Below are 21,161 nucleotides of genomic sequence, written 5' to 3' on the forward strand. Positions count from 1 at the left end.
GTTTCCCTTTTTTATCGCCAGAATAAATACGGTTCTCAACTTTTTTTGTGTCAATCTTGACCGATTGAATTATGCATCCTACGAAGTTGAAAGTTCAAACCAACCTTTAAAAGCCGAATGATCTTAGATACCGCAATTTAAATGCACGTAAATTTTTTGCTTGCTCGGCGCTAATTGTTTGTTTTGGTTTTGCGTAAATATCGCGCTTTTTCTTCCCTAACCAATGTTGACGCCTGTAAAGATGAGCTTACCCTCATTTTTGAAAATTGTAGGGGATGAATAAGGGTCACGTAAAGGTTTCGAGCTCCTTCGTTTTGTCTTTGTTCGCTTTCAGTCCAGTAAAGTATTAGTATAGATATCCACATGCAATCCAATTGTATAGATATCCTCTACTAAATGTGATTACCTCATAAACGTTCTTTTTGATTTAGTCTTTTGGTATTTACTACATTATAATTCTAACTTTTTCGAAATTAAGAGCATTATGAAGAGACTCACAAAGTTGGAATTTCACGAATATACGCTGTATAATTAGTTGTTTTTTTAGTCGCTTCCGTAAACATTTTGCCGGTGCTGATTGACATCTCGAACTAATATAGTTAAATTTCTTTTTTTGTGTCAATGCGTATTGTTGCTATCGGCCCTTGGTGTAGTTTTGTCTGGCCAACGTGTTTATGTTGGTTCAGCAAATTTCGAGATTTTAAGCTACAAAGAAAGAAACGTTCTCCTGTATTTTGTTACTGGATAGTTTGCGGACCTTTTAGGCTTGACATATTTGGCGCCCTATTTTAAGGATAAATTTCAGAATTAGAAATAAACCTTTCAAGCTTAACTTTTGGATTATTAATTTTTGGTGCCTAGTTTTGAGCTTCCATAACCAGAACTAAACAAAAACGAAAGATTTTTATTTAAGTTCAGAAGCTCGATTTTAATGGAATAAGGAGGTTCTTTTACCTGCTTATCAATGAATTAGTTACGTTCTCAGTTGTTTTGGAAAAAAGACCTATGGAGCTTTGCCTATAGATTTTGCTGTATAAAATTTTGACAACTTGATCAGAAACGAAGTTATTCCTAAAAACTTTGCCTTCAACTTTTGACAGATTCTGATTTTGTCTTGTTTGTGTGATACGATTAGTAGTCCTTCTAGTGCTAAGTGTGATAAAGCTACCGGGAAGGCTCTAATTTAAGAGGTCATTTTTAGTAGTTCTCGAGCCCAAAATGTTGCATTTTTTAGTGTTTTTTATCATTTTTTTGAATTTTTTGGTGGACCAGTCTAAAATTGAGACTGGTGACTGGTTACAGTTGATAAAGGTCTTTTGCAGACATTAGTACTTTTTATGACCGTTTAAAGAGCTGTGTGTGTTGGTAATCCAAACAAAAACACTAAAATTTATACTAATATTAACAATTTTTTCAAGCTTTCTAAAAATGTTTGTCAATTTTTGAGTTTTTCAGCCCTAGGTGTCAAGGAACTTCCATTAGGGTTTGATAATAGTTTACTGCATTGCTTCTAGTGGTAATGGAATGGTTTTAAACATTTTATTATCACGAATTTTAGTATTTTTTTGCCAAAACTTGCAATTTTTTCAGTTTTTTTGACAATTATTGTCCTTATTCAAGTTTTTTTTCTGTCGCAGGGCCCAGAAAACCGCCTTAAGGGTTCAATAATAAGTTACTGAAAGTTTTATTTGCCATGAAAAAGTTTTCAACTTGTTTTCAAATTTTAGCATCATTTTCAGGTTTTTCTAGCCTCAAGAGCCAAGAAAACTCCTCTAGGGTTTGTTAATAGGTTACTGCATAATTTCTAGATTTTACAGAATATTTTTCAAGATTTAAGTATCACGAATTTAAGCAATTTTTTTTATAAAAATGTATTTGCAATTTATTTGCAAAGTTTTGAATGTTTTTGGTTTGTTTTTGTTTTTTTGTCGCACCAGGAACCCAGGCACCTCTTCCGAGTTGATTATAGGCTGTTGCATAGTTTCTAGTGTTAATTGAATGGTTATCAATATTTTAATGACTCGAGTTTTAGCAATTTCTTGATAACGTTTATTTTTGAAAAATTATTATCGTGTTCCAAGTTCATGGATCTTTGAACCAGTGAAACTATTCACGGCTCTCGAGACAATGAAACGGTTCTGAAGATAATAATATCACGAATTTTAGCCAGATTTTGTTAAAATTTGCAACTGTTTTCGAAATTTTTGAATATTTTTGTCCTTTTATGAGTCAACGAAACTTTTAAAGTCTTGCAGATGGGTTACATGACAGAACTCCAGAGACAGAAAATGGGTTTTAACAGTTTTTCACTGCCAAATGTGGAAACTTATTTTCAATTTTGCACTTTCAGTTTTTTCTATATGCTATAATTACTAAAAATGTTAGAAAACTAGAAGTTGCAGAGTCGAAACTCATCATGGAAAATATTCCTAGCTCTCTCTCTCTCCCAGTTGGGGTTTCGTTCCTTCTCTTTCTCGTTCACGTTTTGTCTCTCGCACACTATCTCTGTATCTCTCTCTCTCTCTCTCTCTCTCTATATATATATATATATATATATATATATATATATATGTATATATATATATATATATATATATTATATATATATATATATATACATACATACATATATATATATATATATATATATACATATATATATATATATCTTTTTTATCTCTCTATCTATCTCTCTCGCTCTCCCCTTAACTCCGCAATTCAGCTGCTGTTATGTGGCTTGATGTCGTCGTCTATTACCCTCACCTCATGCCTCTTCAATTAAGCTAAAGCTAGCCTCAATAAACCGTCGCTAGCTACTGATGAAGCCAACCGCTCGCCGGTTGTTTGAGAGCAATCCGCCCGACGTTAGTCGGTTGTTTTTGGTTAAATCTATTTTCTATTTTCTCCCTCATTATCTTCAATATATAGTGTAATTGTTCTGCTTTTGATTCTTGAATTAAATGCTCTTTGGCTGCCTTCAATGGGCCTTCTGTAGGCTTTCCGTCTAGTCCTGCCTTAACTATGTAATACTTATATCAATTTTAGTTTTTGTATTTTTAATTTTTCAAAAAATTCAATTATTGTTATCTTATTATTAACTTATTGAAAAGTTATGAAAGCGCAATTGAAAGCTTTTAGTTTTTGTTGGATTCTAAATAATGTTTGATATACTTTGTAATTACAGTGATCTGCATCCATGTGACATTTGAAAGCTGTTCGAAAATTTGTCTGAATTGGTGTTAGTCTCAAAATTGATGCTGCTAAATATCCTAGCTACCATTAGTGGTTTTTGGAGAGAAAGCGGCAGGAAAACTGTCTTAGATGGAGTGATTGTCTTTTGACTTAAAAATGTCTTTGTGACAGGAAATGACAAAATGTATTTCATGCAACCGAACTTCCTGAAACGGATTTTGTTCACAATTTTACGTTATCGCTTTACAGGACTGCAATGTGTCTAATTATCCTAATACTCTACTAGTTTTGAATTGATGCTTTTTTTTGAGTTTTGTGATCTGTTAAAGTTCATTAACCGTTGCGCATTGAAAAACTGATGAATATAGAGTATTACATTATTCATGTTGTAAAGGAAACTCATTAAGTGGTTACCAGGAAGAGGTCAGAAAAATTGCACTGACGCTAAATTTCATTGTGAAACGCAAATTCTCCACAGGAAGTCTTGATTATGCTTAATTAGTAAACGGACTATTTTGCAAACTAGTAAATGCTAAATTTTAGGGCTGTCAAATTTGACTGAAGCTGATGGTTTCTTTCTCTAAGCAATAATCCGTTTAAAGTTTACGGCAACTTCGACCTATATAGTTACACATAGAAAAAAAACTAAACGATGAATTAGTTTTTGTTTATTATAACTCGGCTAGATATATTAAGTCAAGATAGTTAACTGAAGGTACAGTTCTATTTTTTACAAGGCAAATTTAGTTTTTTTTCTAAGAACAAAGTTTGAACACTTTTCAGTTTTTAACAGTTAACATTATTAACAAGGAATGGTAGTGTCCATTCGCAGTATTGTTCCAACCCGTCAAATGACAATGACAAAAAATCTCAAACTTCAATTTTGTTTATTTCAGATTAGTAATTGATTAAAAAAACAAAGTCATGCTCCTTCTTCGTGAACAGATTTTGTTTAAGGATGTAAATTACGTGCAATTTGACGGATTTTTAACGGAGCCAGTGGGAAATTAGCGTTTGTAGTTATAAGGAAAGCGGGGTAGTATACTGAAAGCAAGACAGAGATGGGGGGGAGGAGGAGGAGGTGGTGGTGGTGGTGGTGGTGGTGGTGGTGGTGGTGGCGGCGGTGGTGTTGGTGGTGGTGGTGGTGGTGGTGGTGGTGGTGGCGGCGGCGGCGGTGGTGGTGGTGGTGGTGGTTTTTTTGGTTCATTCCATCAAATTTTCTCAAGTTATTAGTAAAATATGAGGCTATTTCAATTTCAAAAGTTTGCAAGGAGGTTTCATTTTTATGACCATTTTAAGAACTATATGGTTTTGGTAATCCAAACAAAAACACTACAATTTATACTAATTTTTTTCAAGCTTTCTGACGATTTTTCATTTCTTGAGATTTTCTCAGCCCTAGGTATCAAGGAACTTCCATAAGGGTTTGATAATAGGTTAGTGCATAGTTTCTAGTGGTAATGGAATGGTTTTCAACATTTTAACATCACGAATTTTAGCATTTTTTGCCAAAATTTGCAATTTTTTTAATTCTTTTTGACAATTATTGTCATTATTCAAGTTTTTTTCTGTCGCAGGGCCCAGAATACTTCCTTGAGGGTTTGATAATAAGTTACTGAAAATTTTTTTTACAAGGCAAATTTAGTTTTTTTTTTATTCTAAGAACAAAGTTTGAACACTTTTCAGTTTTTAACAGTTAACATTATTAACAAGGAATGGTAGTGTCCATTCGCAGTATTGTTCCAACCCGTCAAATGACAATGACAAAAAATCTCAAACTTCAATTTTGTTTATTTCAGATTAGTAATTGATTAAAAAAAACAAAGTCATGCTCCTTCTTCGTGAACAAATTTTGTTTAAGGATGTAAATTACGTGCAATTTGACGGATTTTTAACGGAGCCAGTGGGAAATTATCGTTTGTAGTTATAAGGAAAGCGGGGTAGTATACTGAAAGCAAGACAGAGTTGGGGGGGGGGGGGAGGAGGATGAGGTGGTGGTGGTGGTGGTGGTGGTGGTGGTGGTCGCGGCGGCGGCGGCGGCGGTGGTGGTGGTGGTGGTCGTGGTGGTGGTGGTGGTTTTTTTTTGGTTCAGTCCATCAAATTTTCTCAAGTTATTAGTAAAGTATGAGGCTATTTCAATTTCAAAAGTTTGCAAGGAGGTTTCATTTTTATAAACAGATAATTCTGCTCTTGTGGCAGTGTTTTGCATTATATTGTGGTTTTTAAGTGATATGATGCTTTTTTGCTGACGAAGTTTCTGATTTTATTTAAATCCAGTCAATTCAGCATAATGTTTATATATATTGTAGATAGTAAAAGTTTTAATCGATTCGTCAAATTTCGGTATTCCATTTGTAAATTCCTACTTTTTTCATTAATTTTTTTGCGGCATAGGAGAAACATTTCTTAAACTTTTCTTCATTCATCACAACAGCTTGTTTTTTTTATGTTCAGACTGCGTTAAGATCGGAGGATCGCAATGATGTTACGTTTATTTTGGTTGTCTTTCCTCTGGTCTCTTATATTTTATTTACAGTAAGAATTTAATTTAAAGTAGAAGTTCAGGAGCTCGAGTTTCATGGAATAAGGGGATTCTTTTACCTGCTTATCAATGAATTAGTTAAGTTCTCAGTTGTTTTGGAAAATAGACTTATGGTGCTTTGCCTATAGATTTTGCTGTATAAAGTTTTGACAACTTGATCAGAAAAGAAGTTATTCCTAAAAACTTTGCCTTCAGCTTTTGACAGATTCTGATTTTGTCTTGTTCGTGTGATACGATTTGTAGTCCTTCTAGTGGTCATTGTAATAAAGCTACCGGGAAGGCTTTAGTTTAAGGTTAAGAGGCCATTTTTAATAGTTTTTGAGCCCAAAATGTTGCTTTTTTCGTGTTTTTTTGGCATTTTTTGCTGGACCATTCTAGAATTGAGACTGGTTACAGTGGATAAAGGTCTTTTGCAGACATACGTACTTTTTATGACCATTTTAAGAACTATATGTTTTGGTAATCCAAACAAAAACACTACAATTTATACTAATTTTTTTCAAGCTTTCTGACGATTTTTCATAAGGGTTCTCATAAGGGTTTTCATAACTTCCATAAGGGTTTGATAATAGGTTACTGCATAGTTTCTAGTGGTAATGGAGTGGTTTTCAACATTTTAACATCACGAATTTTAGCATTTTTTGCCAAAACTTGCAATTTTTTCAATTCTTTTTGACAATTATTGTCATTATTCAAGTTTTTTCTGTCGCAGGGCCCAAAATACTTCCTTGAGGGTTTGATAATAAGTTACTGAAAATTTTTTTTGCCATGAAATAGTTTTCAACTAGTTTTTTTTTTAAAATTTTTGTCATCATTTTTTGGTTTCTGCCTCAAGAGCCAAGGAAACTCCTCTAGGGTTTGATAATAGGTTACTGCATAGTTTCTAGATGTAATAGAATGTTTTTCGAGATTTAAATATCACGAATTTAAGCAATTTTTTTTGAAAATGTTTGTTTTTTCTCGATCCAGTGGCCCAGGGATCTCTTCCGAGTTGATAATAAGCTGTTGCATTGTTTCTGGAGTTAATGGAATGGTTATCAATATTTTAATGACTCGAGTTTTAGCATTTTCTTGATATTTTTATTTTTTTAATTTTTGAAAAATTATTATCATGTTCCAAGTTCATGGGTGTTTGAGCCAGTAAAACTATTCACGGCGTGAAATATGGTTAATGGATAGTCTCTTGAGACAATGAAATGGTTCTGAAAATAATAATATCACGTATTTTAGCAAGTTTTTGTTAAAATTTGCAATTGTTTTCGAAATTTTTGAATATTTTTGTCCTTTTCTGAATCAACGAAACTTTTTAAGTCTTGCAGATTGGTCACATGACAGAACTCCAGAGACAGAAAATGGTTTTGAACATTTTTCACTGCAAAATATGGAATTTTTTTTTCAATTTTGTACGCTTAGTTTTTTTCTATATGATATAATTACTGACAAGGCTAGAAAACTAAGAAGTTGCAGAGTCGAATCTCATCATGGAAAATGTTCCTGGCTCTCTCTCTCTCGTTCACGTTTTGTCTCTCGCAAAGTATATCTATCTCCCTCTCTCTCTCTCTCTCTCTCTCCTTAACTCTTTTGTTGGTGCCGCACTTCAGCTGCTGTTATGTGGCGTGATGTCATCATCTATTACCCTCATCTCACGGCCCTTCAATTAAGCTAAAGCTAGCCTCACTAAACCGACGCTAGCTACTGACGAAGCCAACCGCTCGCCGGTTGTTTGAGAGAAATTCGCCCTACGGTAGTCGGTTATGTTTTTAGTTAAATCTATTTTTTATTTTCACCCTCATTATCTTCAATATATTGTCTAATTGTCATGCTTTTGATTCTTGAAGTAAATGCTCTTTGGCTGCCTTCAACGAGTCTTCTGTAGGCTTTCCGTCTAGTCCTGTCTTAACTATGTATATACTTATATCAATTTTAGTTTTTGTATTTTTAATTTTTCAAAAAATTCAATTATTGTTATCTTATTATTAACATATTGAAAAGTTATGAAAGCGCAATTGAAAGCTTTTTGTTTTTGATGGATTCTAAATAATGTTTGATATACTTTGTAATTACAAGTGATCTGCATCCATGTGACATTTGAAAGCTTTTCGAAAATTTGTCTGAATTGGTTTTAGTCTCAAAATTGATGCTGCTAAATATCCTAGCTACCATTATTGCTTTTTGGAGAGAAAGCGGCAGGAAAACTGTCTTAGATGGAGTGATTGTCTTTTGACTTAAAAATGTCTTTGTGACAGGAAATGACAAAATGTATTTCATGCAACCGAACTTCCTGAAACGGATGATGTTCACAGTTTTACGTTATCGCATTACAGGACTGCAATGTGTCTAATTATCCTAATACTCTACTAGTTTTGAATTGATGCTTTTTAAAGTTTTGTGATCTGTTAAAGTTCATTAACCGTTGCGCATTGAAAAACTGATGAATATAGAGTATTACATTATTCATGTTGTAAAGGAAACTCATTAAGTGGTTACCAGGAAGAGGTCAGAAAAATTGCACTGACGCTAGATTTCATTGTGAAACGCAAATACTCAACAGGAAAGCTTGCTTGTGCTTAATTAGTAAAAGGACTATTTTGCAAACTAGTAAATGCTAAATTTTAGGGTTGTCAAATTTGACTGAAGGTGATGTTTTCTTTCTCTACGCAAAAATCCGTTTAGAGTTTACCGCAACTTCGACCTATATAGTACCTATGTATTAACCCGGTCTTGCTCTCAGTATACTGACCGAATAGTAGGGACGGCTTTTTGCTGTTCGAGAAAAGAAAAATTATTTAGCGATTTGTATCTATTTTTTTTGCGAATAGTTCATACAACCCATTTTGTGTCCTGGTTTTAACACGCAACGTTTAAACGATGAAAATGTTGTTTTTGATGCGAAGGAACAGCAAGGACGTTATTTTACACTGCAAAATCTTCGTCAAGAAAAGAAAAGTAGGACTTTTTTTAAGAATATCCGAATGCGACGATGATTTGAACTGCTGTTCAAGAACCTCGTGGAAGCTCTTATTTAATGTTAGTTATAAATGGTAACACATTACCCAAGGCTATATGTAAAAACGCTCTCCGGGATGATCAAACTTACGTACCATAAAAAATACCATATATGGTTCCTTACTTACCATAGAACTTACCGAAACTCAAAAATTTTAATGATCGTTGTTTGTTTAGTTAGTTTCCATAAAAATCCATATATGGATTTTTTGATTGGTAAGTTTCTTTTGTGGTGGTCAACCCGGTTGGTTGAAAATCCGAAGGGCCTGAGTACACAACTGAAAAAGTCAATCACTTCTCTCTCCTCCCAATTAAGCTCGGTTTTAAAAACTACTTTTTAAAAGTTATTTAATGATCTTCTATTGTGCAAAATTATTAAAAGTATACTTCTGAGCATATAATTCTCTCCGCTTTAAAGTTAAATCTCATTGTCATCGTAAGAACAAATATTCTTGCTAAATTCACTTTTCATCCATCTATCATTTTTTTCAACTTTTGGGGCCATTCCAATCACAAATCCCACTTTAGCATCTGCAAGTCGCCCGAACTGTTTTAAAAGTGAATTAGACCTGTTTTCCCCCTTTTCACTCATCGACTTTTTTAAAAAAATTATAGGTTTTTCTATAAACTCAATTCGGCTTAGTTTTAGTGGAAGGCCCGAAAAGTGGCCATTATAATAATTAAAATAAAATGTTAGATTAGTGCAAGTAAGTAATTAAATTTTGCCCTGGGCGAAATAATCCATGCGCAGCTTGAAGTGAACAATAGCAATTTTTCAAATCTGATTTTTGCGGCTGGTGCGTCATTTTGTATTTTTTCAGTTCTCGGTTTTTTGAAGGCTGTCTGTGCTAATTCCTGTAATCGGCTGCAGATAATTAGTATTAAATTTCATTCCCTCAATTTATCCAAATTGGAAAAGAATCAGGATTGTTCGTGGAAGTATTCGCCATATTGAGCGACAGTGTAATGGTTAGAACAAAAAAGCTTTTCTTTTATGCTCTTTCTATAATGACAGTGCTATGCCGTATAGAAAATGAAACAATTCATATCAGTTATCCTTATTGCATTTTTCGACTAAACATATTTAACAAGACGACAATTTCATTTATATAAATTAAAATTACCCCTCTCCCTTTTTACTATAATACATTTGAACATATCTGAATGATCGTATGCGGAAACCCAGCAATTTTGGGCTTTTTGAGGACATGGCAACACGCACGTGAGTGAATTGTGTGGGTACAACCGCTGGGGAAATGACTTTTCATTATATAGGCTTAAAAGTGTCTTTGTTCAGTCAACCGCTTGATTAGATTAACTCCAAAAGAGCGCTTACCTGCGCGTGGGTTCAAGTTCCCGTTTAAAGCGCTGCTAGTTGAAAACGAGAGAATTTCTTATTTTACTTTATTTTATGTACCTGCGCATTTTTCAAGGTTTTCCACGTAAAGATTCCTCTATTCATGCTGGTGATGTCGCTCAAGGGTGAAATTTAACTAGATGGTGAAATGCGATTGTGTCTGTGAATTTAACCTTGCATCTGAGGATAGATTGCAGTTAAGTTGTAAAGTTGATAGAGTCCAATAAACGAGAAAGCGCTGTCTATATAAAAAGCTCTACTTTCTAAATAAAAAGCCATGTGTGTCAATTGCTTGCTGTAGAGTATGGAAACGATGGGAAGTTATTCCATGCTGAAAATGTTGGAAAATTTTGCAGGAATTTATTAGAGAGTATCATATTTTCAGCTGTCTATTTTTGTGTGGAAAATTTGCCCCACGACAGAAGGGCCCGACAAATCATCTGATTAAAGGCTAATTAATGCAAACTAAAATCAAATAGAATATGTCTATGCTTATGATTTGAGCTCTATAAAATTGTTATCATTAATATTACTCGAATGATCGGTCTAAGATCAATGAAAAACTTAATTAATTTTTTATCATATGGAATTTATTGAACAAAGGAATAATTTTCTAAATCTGTTTCGAACTAATTCAAATGTAGTTTTAGCTTAGATGCTTCTTTTTATCTCTGGCTGTTTTGGAGTCTTGGATTCATGTTCGCTTACTTCTGCATTTGCAACTTTTGATTGAACAAGGAGAATAGGCAACGAGTAACCGAAGATAAAGAACCAACCCAGCTTATGCAACTTATACCTGAGCATAGGTTTAATCCGTGCATATTCTAATGCTGAACACCTAGTTATTGATTATGATAACTCTCTTCCGTTAGCTTATACCTTTTTCGATCTTTTATAAGCGGCTATGTAGGTGATAGTGTCAAGTGCTATATTGTATGAAGACAGAGTTATCGTTGCAATTTCATTTCTAATAAAGGCTTTTAATTGCGGGTTTGTGCTAAGTGATATTCGGAGCGCGGGTTTGGTATAAACGCTCTTTTTCTGCTACAAGTTTTTTATCCAAGCATTCTAGTAAGCAACTGAAATGTAGTGAGCAGAATCGTCTGAGTGAATTTCAAGATAGTAAATGCGTGATGTATAAATTTACAAGATTCTTTTTCAACCAATCAAATTTCAGCATCGTCATATTGATATAAATCTACTTGAAGATCTACTAGAAATAGTTTCTTAACTTTAATCTTTCAATTGTTGATCTCAACTTGACCAAAAAATACTATCAACTTTGTGTTAACTTGCTGCAACTTGATTTGAAACTAACCTCATCGTTTCGCCCAAAACCGGATGTAGATTCAAACAGTTTCGCCGAAGCTAAACTAAAAACCGCAACGTGCAATTTTGATTTAAAATGTTTTTACCACCTGATATGATCCTTTTATTTTATTCATTGATGAACCCTTGTGACCTTCTATAATGAAAATTGACTGGAAAATTTTTTATTGATATTGAAACTAGACAAAACATTGGTCTATCCGAAAAATGGAAATATCAATTTCTTCCAATTTTAAAAAAATCTATTAAATTTTATTTTACGAGAACTTTTATTGCAGTAAGGTTTTTCTATTTCAAATTTTTTGCTTCACCACTGACAAAAGTCGTTTTCAGGAACGAGATCATGCCATATTGGTAATCAAACTTATGTTTGGAGGTTGTTCCGATTAGTGCAAAAGATATTCAGTTTTTTTAAAGAAATAGCACAATTCTATCGTTGCGTTCACTAAAAGGTTTTTGGATAAAAATCAACTGATTGCCTATTAGATTTTGATTTGACATCTCCTTTTGTGGAAGCAAAGAAAATCAAACAAAACTACACTTCCAATATTAAAGAAAACGTACGTTGGAAAACGTGCTTTTTAAAACAGAGAGCTTAAACCAACTCTTATCCACTTTCGGGAAAAAGCTGCAAAGGTTTTCCTATTCACATTTAAGTCAACAGGTAGTGATATTTAATAACCTTAGAAACTGAATTGAATTGTTATTTTTACTGATTTTCAACAGCTTTTATTTGTTTTGGTTTAAATGTAATTGTTAAGATTTTTTGATAAAAATTTTAGATTATAAAAATGTTTTAACCAAGCCCTGTTAAATGGTCCGAGCAATAATATCTAGAATTTTGAAAAAAAGACTGTCAGAGTAAAATTTATGAAGTAGAAATCTAATTGCATGAAAAGGCGAAAAAAATGAAACCTCTTTTGAAAATATTGAGCCGCATTTTTTTCTGCAAAAAAATTTTCTAGAGAGATCAAAAATTTTGTCTTCAGCAATCGATTTGGTGTTTCAAGGGCTTTTTATTGGTCCCGCATGTGTATCTCCTCAATAATATCGATCGGCCAAAATTGGCTCACCAAAAAATAGAGCTCGTATAAAGTTCCTAAACCTCATTAAATGGATAATTAGAACAATAGAGATTTTAGTTTTTGATTATGTGCAGTAAACATACCATTTTTTCTCAACTCAAAAGCGATTTAAGGAAGAGAAAATTATTCTATCTGCAAACGGTTCGTGCCAATTACCTGACTACATTGGTGGTTGTTGAAAATTATTATCTTATTCGATTTGGAAATATACTTAATTAATTTTGCGAATTGGGATTTCAATTGAAGCTTTTTTATGCCGTTGTTTTTGAAGAGCTCTTTACAACCAATTTTTCAATTTTTCAAGTTTACAACATCAGTTCAAGTTCTTCGATGATCAAAAAGTGTTTATTCAGGAAACCATGACAGAAGATAAATTTGTAGCGGAGTTATAATCTTTAATTTTGTCACAGACAAGCATATAGGTGAGTTCCAATCATCTATAATTTTCTGATGTTGAGAATGGATACCATTTTGTTGATTGCTTTGGTCCCCATTTTTTTTACTGCTGTAAAGTTTTTTGTTCCAATCCGACCTTTGTGGGGGAGGAACTATATCATCAACGGTTTTTTCTGTCGATTTTGGCCGACTGATATATTCATTGTAGAGCGTTGTTAGTGGTACCCTTGGAAACATCTTCAAGCTTGGATTTTATAAATACATTTTAATTTCGAGGAGTTATCATTGTTTAAAGTTTTTGTGAAGATTTCATATTTGACGTAATTTTGATCACTTTTAGTGACATGAAAGGCAAGGCTAGTAGTGGTTCCTTTGTGGATTTTTGCAGTCAAAAGGATACAGATTATCAGTTTTTAATGTCAATCACAGATAAGTCAGTTTTCATATCAAGGTTTGAATAATGACAGATTCAGTTCATTCATTTGAACCCCAAGGAACATGTATATTATGTTTTCAAAAAATAGCTCAAGGTTTTTTATGGCTTGGAAACCAAACATTTAATTAATATTTGAGTTTAGCTTGAATTTGATGATTTTTCTGTACTCATAGCTCTCAGTGAACCTATATATTGCTTTGAGTTGGTACCTAATGTCTGTTATGAGATTGGAAATTAATTTAACAAAAATAAGAGAACTTCTGAACTTTGTCTTCTTTTTCTGACAACATGTATATCCGTCTCACTGATGACAGGTCCCATGTTCGACCTAAGTAATGGTTTTATGACTTTGATACTACCTTTTTTTGTAAAAAAAAATTCGTGTTTTTTTATTTGTCACATGACAACTCCCATTGGCGTTGAAAAGAGGGTCGATTGAACATATATAAAGCATTCAGTGATTGGCTTTTAGTTTAATGTCTTTTACATTTTTCCTTTCAATTTGTTATTCAATGTTTTTTTTGTTGGTCTTTTTGGAATCAAAAGACCTCTCCTGATTAATGAGAGTCTCTTTTGCTCCCATATGAACCTATTTATTAACTTCAGTTAATAGCTAATAGTTTCTTTGAACATTGCACCTTTTTTTCTTCTTGTCATTTTTTCTAGATATTCTCCTCAATGACTGGACCCAAACACGGTCGGATGTAGCAAACTTCAATTTTTTGTTGACTTTGTTTTAATTTATGTTTTATGCCTCGGACACTGTGTAATTTCATATTCTTTTTTAGTTTTTGCTAGCTGTCAATACTTGTAGTGTTAATAACAGGTTCCATGGATTTTCAAATGAGACTCGAGTGAAATATTCTATTTTTTCAGTTAATAGTTAACATTTTTATTGGCTTCATTACTGCGTTTTGTGTAAATTTTTTGAAATTTTGAGTTATGCCAGTGTTTATTTTTATTATGTTTTCTTATGACTCCTTCTAACCGACGACAGGTCCCATCTTGCTTCCTAAGAAGTTATATGTCAATCTGACTAGTATTTTATGTTAAAAGTTATTGCTTGCTATGTCTTTTTAAATTATTTTGTTTTAAAAGTTGATTTTTTTTTAACTTCTTCCCTTTTCTTCTTTTTGTCGACTTGTTACATTGTCTCATTAACGACAGGTGTCATCTGTTTTCTAATGAATGAGTAGTTTTAGTTGTTGGTATTTTGACGTTGTGACAAAATTTCTATGGCCGTGATTTTTGTTTGTTTTTTTTTGTTGTTGTTTGACATGTCTCGTGGTCTTCTTAGTAACAATTTTTTGCTCAAACACCAATTATTTTTTTTTAATTATGTGACTTTTTGAAAGTTTCCTATCCCTTTCTTAATCGGTAAACAATGAAGTCAAAATGGGGATGAGTTGGGTCGGAACCTCAATTGCAAAAGCCTATTACCGAGACTCCTTGTTTGCTAGATAATTTTTCTTAGATAATTTGCTAGATAATTTTTCTAGATAATTTTGCTAGATAATTTTGCTAGATAATTTTTTGCTAGATAATTTTTGCTAGATAATTTTTTTAGTCACGTTGGTTTTTTATCACTTGAACATGCTGAACTGAACACTATAATTTGCAATTGTTTGGCTAGAGATAGCACTTAGCTAGATGTTTAGAATGCACTAGTTCAACTGATTGTTATTTTCATTGTGAAAAAATTTAAGACGCGTGAGTTTGAGATCGACGTTTCTTGTTGTGGTCAAATTGGTGGTTACACATACCAGATCGCCGTATTAGAAAATCATTTGTATACTTTAACCGTTTGATGAACTTTGATGAAGTTTTCCTAAAATTGTGTTGTAAATGGTGTACCTTAAAACAGCAATTTTGTTTTGTCAATGCTGCCTAATTGCCCCCATTGAAATTCTACAGGTTATCAATTATACTATTCCTAAATATTTGATTTTATCGGGATCAGTTTTGATGTTTTCCGGGCCAAGCTTTAGTTGTTTTTAGTTTTTTCCTACTCTTACCAAAGTTATATATTTGATAGTGAGAAAGATCAAATCAAAACTCGGGCCGTTTACTCGTATAAAATATTTTTTTTTGACATAAGTTTTGCGTCATTTTTTAAAGCTAAAAAAGCTAACCTTTTGTATTTCTGGCCACCAGTAACTGTCAAGAGATTCGAAAGACTTGCGTGAGTTCACATCATATACCATAATGCACAGATCACAGTTTTCGTACAGTTCGTTCCTGGTGTCTTTGAAGTAGGGGTTCCCAGAGAGATCCCACATGTGTATTCTGAGACCATCCATCACTTTGAAGCCATAGTCCACTCCCACTGTTGGGGTGTACTAAAGAAGGCAAATGAGTTTTAAGAGTTTTATTTACATTTTTTTAATATCAAAGTTATTAACAATTCTTTCCACCCACCCCCACCCCACCTTCACTACCAAACTCGTATTTGCAATTATTGTTATGTTTTTATGAGTATTGCTGAAATGAAAAGAAGCTGAAATTGCTTATTTCCGAGAAAGGGTTCCCGTTTTTTTGTTTTTTTTTGTAAAAAATGAAAATGGGTTCATCAGTAAAATTTTCAATAATACAAAATTTGCCAGCCAAAGAACTTAATGCCGTATCATTAATCAGAAATACGATGGAGTTTTTATTGCTTGAAAATTTTCAGGACATTTTGCCTAATTTTTATCTTTTTAAGATTATCGTTCTGGTCGTTTGCTACTTTCTCCGTTTTTAGCAACTGATGTGGTGGATCGTGATATAAAAACATAACAATTTCAACAAAAATGCTCCATTCAAATTTCATACTCAAATTATTACGCATAATAGTAATATCATATGGATCCCATTTGAGATGGATTTCTTCACGTTATTTATATGAGACTTATTTATTACGAAAGGTGTCTCTGATCTTAAATTATATCAGTGATTAAATCAGGCAAGCATGTCGAAGCAATGATAGTGTTGGATGACCGAACAATAGATCGAAAACAGGAAAAAGTTGGGTCAATACATCGAAATTTAATCTCTGTTCTCATTGGCTGAAATTAGGCGTTATTTGCAAGCTGACATAAAATTACCGCATCTGGACAGGCGTGGTGAGCCATGACCATGACGTAGCGGCCCGTAGGATTTGATATGAATCTATCAAAACCGAACAAAATATCACGGCCGAACATTTTATACGATGTATTATAAGTGAGTGCTCAAATCTGATTGGCCAATAGGCAACCGGAATAATTTCATTTTCGGTCTATTGTCCCAAATTTCACTTTCGATGTATTTTTCTTTCGATCTTCTGTCCTAGCACCAATAGTAGTAGGGCGGATTTTTCCTACCTTTGGATTAAACTGTGCTTTGCAGAAGCTCTTAATAATACTGGTTTTGCCGACATAACAATCTCCCACGAAGACAATTTTGAACCAGTGAAGGTTTTTCGCTTCTTGGTTACACTTGTCAAACATAGTCTTGAATTCCTTTTCGTCCATTTATATAACTAATGATTGTTATTGCACTTAACTGAGTCGCTTAAATTGTGAAATGTTGCTGCGGAAAATTTTGATAAACATATATTTAGCTAAACATATTCTTAGGAACTTGTTGATATAAGTCTAATAAATTTAATAGGAATGATATTGAAATGACCAGTCTGTGATTCAAATTGACCAGCTTTGCCAGCGCTTCAATGCAAGCTTATAAAACAGTGACGATAAAAATTAACGAGTATAACGTTTTGATAATAGCCCTCGTGCATGTAGTGTTATGGGTATTTTATGAGAAACAACCCATATTAAATTTCAGGGAGATATAACGCCGGGATTTTCCTAAAAATGTCACTTTTTCTTGAATTAGTTTCTGTTCTAATTTGTTGTTTCGAATTTATAAATAATAACATTTAGCAGAGGTTATAACATGGTGTAGTGAGCCACTTAACAATGCTTTAAACTTCTGTTTTGTCGTCTTTTAATGTACAACATATACGCGGTTTTATTATAACTTTTCATAAGTATTGTTAATGCTGTGGCTAACGTTGCTTTAGCTGTTTTAAAAAACTCGTATAAAAAGAAAAGAAGATTCTTGCAGCTCGTGTACGAATCAAGTTATGAAATTTCATCATGTCAAGTTCTGCAAAAATAGGACCTTCAATTCATGGACTATAAATTTCTCGACTGTAACGATTTTGCTCAATCTGATTTGGAACTGTTTTTTTTTTGTATTAGTACTGAGGACATCTGTAGTTGATGTTTTTAGTTAAGCAATATTTTGTGGGAATTTTGTTGTCACTCCCGCTCAGTAGAATATAGTCATGTATTTGTTAACATTACAGCAGTGTACATACAATGTATAACAATAGGGCTCGCATAGTACTGTGCATTCTACAGAAAGTTCCAACATTAACTTTGGATAACCTGATAGCACGATCAGCCCAGAAGCTACAAAAATCGTAAAAAAAAACATTTTAAAACGATTTAAAATAAAAACGCTTTTAATTCCCAATGCATTGACTCAATAGAGAGCCAATGCTACCGGTCTATATTGAGACTAATTAACAGCAAAATATAACTACAAATAGAAGCAGATCCCAAAAGTTACTAATGTTTTTGAAGAAGTAGGTGTCAAAAACGTTGGAAACGTTAGACTTGGTTTTAAAACTTTAAGTAAACTCAAACATATTTCATTAAAGAGACAATGAGATATCTCCTTAATACGTAAGTGATAAAACAACCAAGAAAAAAAGAATTCTAAAAATTGCTAATTTATTATGAAAACAAATATGGTCTAAGTCTTAAAAAACATTATTCGCATTTTTAGGGGCTTGAACAGTTGCAACTGCGCAATTTTTTGAACTTATGTATCACATTTTTACGCCGTTTTTTTCTGCTACTTTAAAAGCAGTTGGCAGAACTTCCTGCCCTTGAAGTAGTCGCTTTTCGCTCCTTTCATTACTCCAGAGTGACTACAATCACTACTCAATTTTAGCATATCATCGACAACATTCAGGCGAAGACGATGTGAACAGATCTTTAATAGAAAGACAGCGGCCCAATAAAATTTAATTTTGTTGAATTAAGAAAATAAACGCGCAATAATAGCCGGCTGGGAGGATGAGACTGGCTGTTATACACTTGAAAAAATTTGAAAAATCATCAACAAGTGTTACCGAGTAAAGTGAATTGAATAAATTATATCACTAGATAGAGAATTTTTGTGCGTATTATATCAAAACTTTCGCTTAGATTTTCCGTTCTAAATGCAACATACGTATTATTTCTGAGGAATACAAAGGCCGATTTCCCATTAAGAATAACTTCCAAAATGGCTCAAAACTGATCGCTTAGCCTAACAAATTCGGTTTTTTGAACAGATTAGTTTTAACCGGTGACCTAGACTAAGACCTGCTAAAAAAGATCAAGCTAGATTTGCCTCCAAGTAAACGAGGCTTTTGCCTTGAACGTTGATCTTACACAGTTACGTTGTATACATATAGACGCTATATCTTGAATATAGATTACGATAGAGTGTTTTCACCTTTATTTTGGTGCCGCGAATTCCTGCGGAATAAGTTTTGTTTAGCCTATTTGTAGTGATAAACTTATTATATAGGCTTGCACGAGTTGCATGCATGCAAATAACACTGTACTACAACACCGTGACTTTATGCTTACGTCATTATAAACGTCATTTATCTTCCGATCTTGTGCTTTGTTGATTCTATTTATTTTTTACAGTTCTAGCTATTGCCGTATGTAACAGTTGCTTCTGTTTAAAGCCTTCAAAATTCCTTCCAAAAGTGATCACGCGCAAACCTTGACCCCTTGTTTGACATCTGGTAACCCCAGAACTCGAATCACCTCAACCTCCCTTTCCTTTCTTCGTTTTGCTGTATCCCCAATCCTCGCGGTTCTCTCAAAGAGTCCAATCCTGAGCACGTAGAGGGAAGTAGCGCCAGTCGGAAGTTAGCAGGAAGATCTATGAGATCATTTCGGGAGGGACAATTTACTACGACGGAGGAGAGAAGAAGACTAGGCCAATAAATTGACGGTCGCAGAGAGTTTGGACACTGATCAGATGTTTCTCCGGGCGGATCAGAGGTTTCTCCAGACTGATACAGAGGTGTCTTCAGACGTTCGCAGCGAGTTTGGCCACTGATCAGAGGTTTCTCCGGACGGATCAGAGGTTTCTAAAGACTGATACAGAGGTGTCTTCAGAGGGTCACAGGGAGTTTAGAGACTGATCAGAGGTTTCTCCAAACGGATACAGAGAGTTTACAGACTGATCAGAGGTTTCTCAAAACTGATTCAGAGTAACAACAAACTGACTGAGTAAGAGCCCCCTTCAAAAAGAAACTGTAAGAAAGACCGTTAACTTTATAATTGTGATGTATATTAATATCCTCCGGCAAATCTAGCTAAACCACCCTTAATTTGCACGGACTTATTTCTCTTTTTCAAAGTAATTTTCTGTGGTCACCGGCAATCAACCCCTTAATTTTTGCCAAAATCCAGAAATAATCAAATTGGGGTGTTTTTTACAGTTCTTGACATCAAGCGAAGCAAAAAAAAAGTTTGAAAAAATTGACCAATTTTAATAAAATTTTGCAAAAAAATTATATAAAGCGTTGATAGCTGGCGGATCGAACATTTGTATAAAAAAGGGTAGAATTAAGAGTTTGGTCAAGATTTTCAAATTTTGAAAAAAAAGAATCAGATAACTGATTTTTTTTTACAAGTAAGCGCTTATTCTTGGTAACTCGTGAAAAAGTGTGCATTTAACATCAAGGTTCGGAGTTTGAGCAAAGCTCAAATCAATTATGTTGTAAAAACTTTATATGGTTTTCATATTAGCTGCAAGTTCACTTCATCACGCCATAAAAACTGCGCCTCAAGTAACACAAAATCGTTACAAACGTAACGTTTACGCATTACCGGGTTTAAGTTTCAACCCTAACGCTTTGAAAGTCCGAAAAACAGCGCAGTTCCAGTTGAGTCATTTCTTTCATGATAAGAAGCGCCTAGTTATATGGCATGATGTAGTGAACAATTCGCTTTCACGTCATCGATGCAACAACAATAAGCCTTTAACACCTTCACAGCTTATTGCAGTGCTTGAAAACTATCAGGAGCGCATAGAAGCTATAGTGTATTGCCCCAGAGAGGGAACTCCTGATATTTCTGATCAGCTCAAGCATAGTACTCTAGTTACCATACACTTAGTGAAAGACATTGTGTCTAGACGTAAACAGAAAGATCCTAGTTTACTTAAAGAGTACAGAGCATTACAGCAAAGGCCTGCGCTTGAGCTGAAAACACTCACTATAGTCTTAGCTCATAAGAACAACCTCCGGTCCTTGATAACACGCTCCCGACCGAAGAAACTTTCAAAGCGCCGTCGTAAAACGCTTCGCACCCGTCATGCGCTCGAGGAGGCGGAACTCACACAAGCCTTTGATAACCTGAATGTCACTTAGTCTTGCGTTGTTGTGGGAGTCTACCCGCTGACTGGCGGTGTGACTTAGTTAACTCACGAGTTACGGGTTAGTTCGTGGTTGGTTCCCTCCGATAGCGCTTTACTAAACGTTTCGCTCTCCCCATTCTTTGAGTAATTCACTACCATTCGTTTTCCGCAGGTTATCTGATTTCATTTTCCGCTTCCGTCCTTTTTTTCATATCAACTTGTTTCTTTGAATCCCCCGTCTATTTGTTGTATGATATAGTATGTTGAATTTTTGCTGTAGTAAAATTTCTTTCTGCTAGTATGCTGGTTTGTTGTTTAGTCTCGTTCCTTGCTAGGGTGTGACTTAAGTTCATTCTAGAG

The 21,161-nt window shown here is 33.9% G+C and overlaps 1 protein-coding gene across 1 annotated transcript in view; it reads right to left on the reverse strand.

The window, feature by feature from the left end:
• LOC142354053 (dnaJ homolog subfamily C member 27-B-like) overlaps nucleotides 1-17,329 on the reverse strand; it is a 27,279-nt gene extending 9,950 nt beyond the window's left edge. The window contains exons 1-2 of the mRNA XM_075406323.1: nucleotides 16,685-17,329; nucleotides 15,476-15,682 (exon numbers count right to left, since the gene is read on the reverse strand). Coding sequence (XP_075262438.1) covers nucleotides 15,476-15,682; nucleotides 16,685-16,834 — 357 coding nt within the window. The 5' untranslated portion in view covers nucleotides 16,835-17,329. The remainder of the gene's footprint in view (nucleotides 1-15,475; nucleotides 15,683-16,684) is intronic.
• Nucleotides 17,330-21,161: the final 3,832 nt, after the last annotated feature.

This window comes from Convolutriloba macropyga, chromosome 15 (assembly GCF_964194025.1).
Source record: "Convolutriloba macropyga chromosome 15, txConMacr16.3, whole genome shotgun sequence".
NCBI classification, from domain to species: domain Eukaryota; kingdom Metazoa; phylum Xenacoelomorpha; order Acoela; family Convolutidae; genus Convolutriloba; species Convolutriloba macropyga.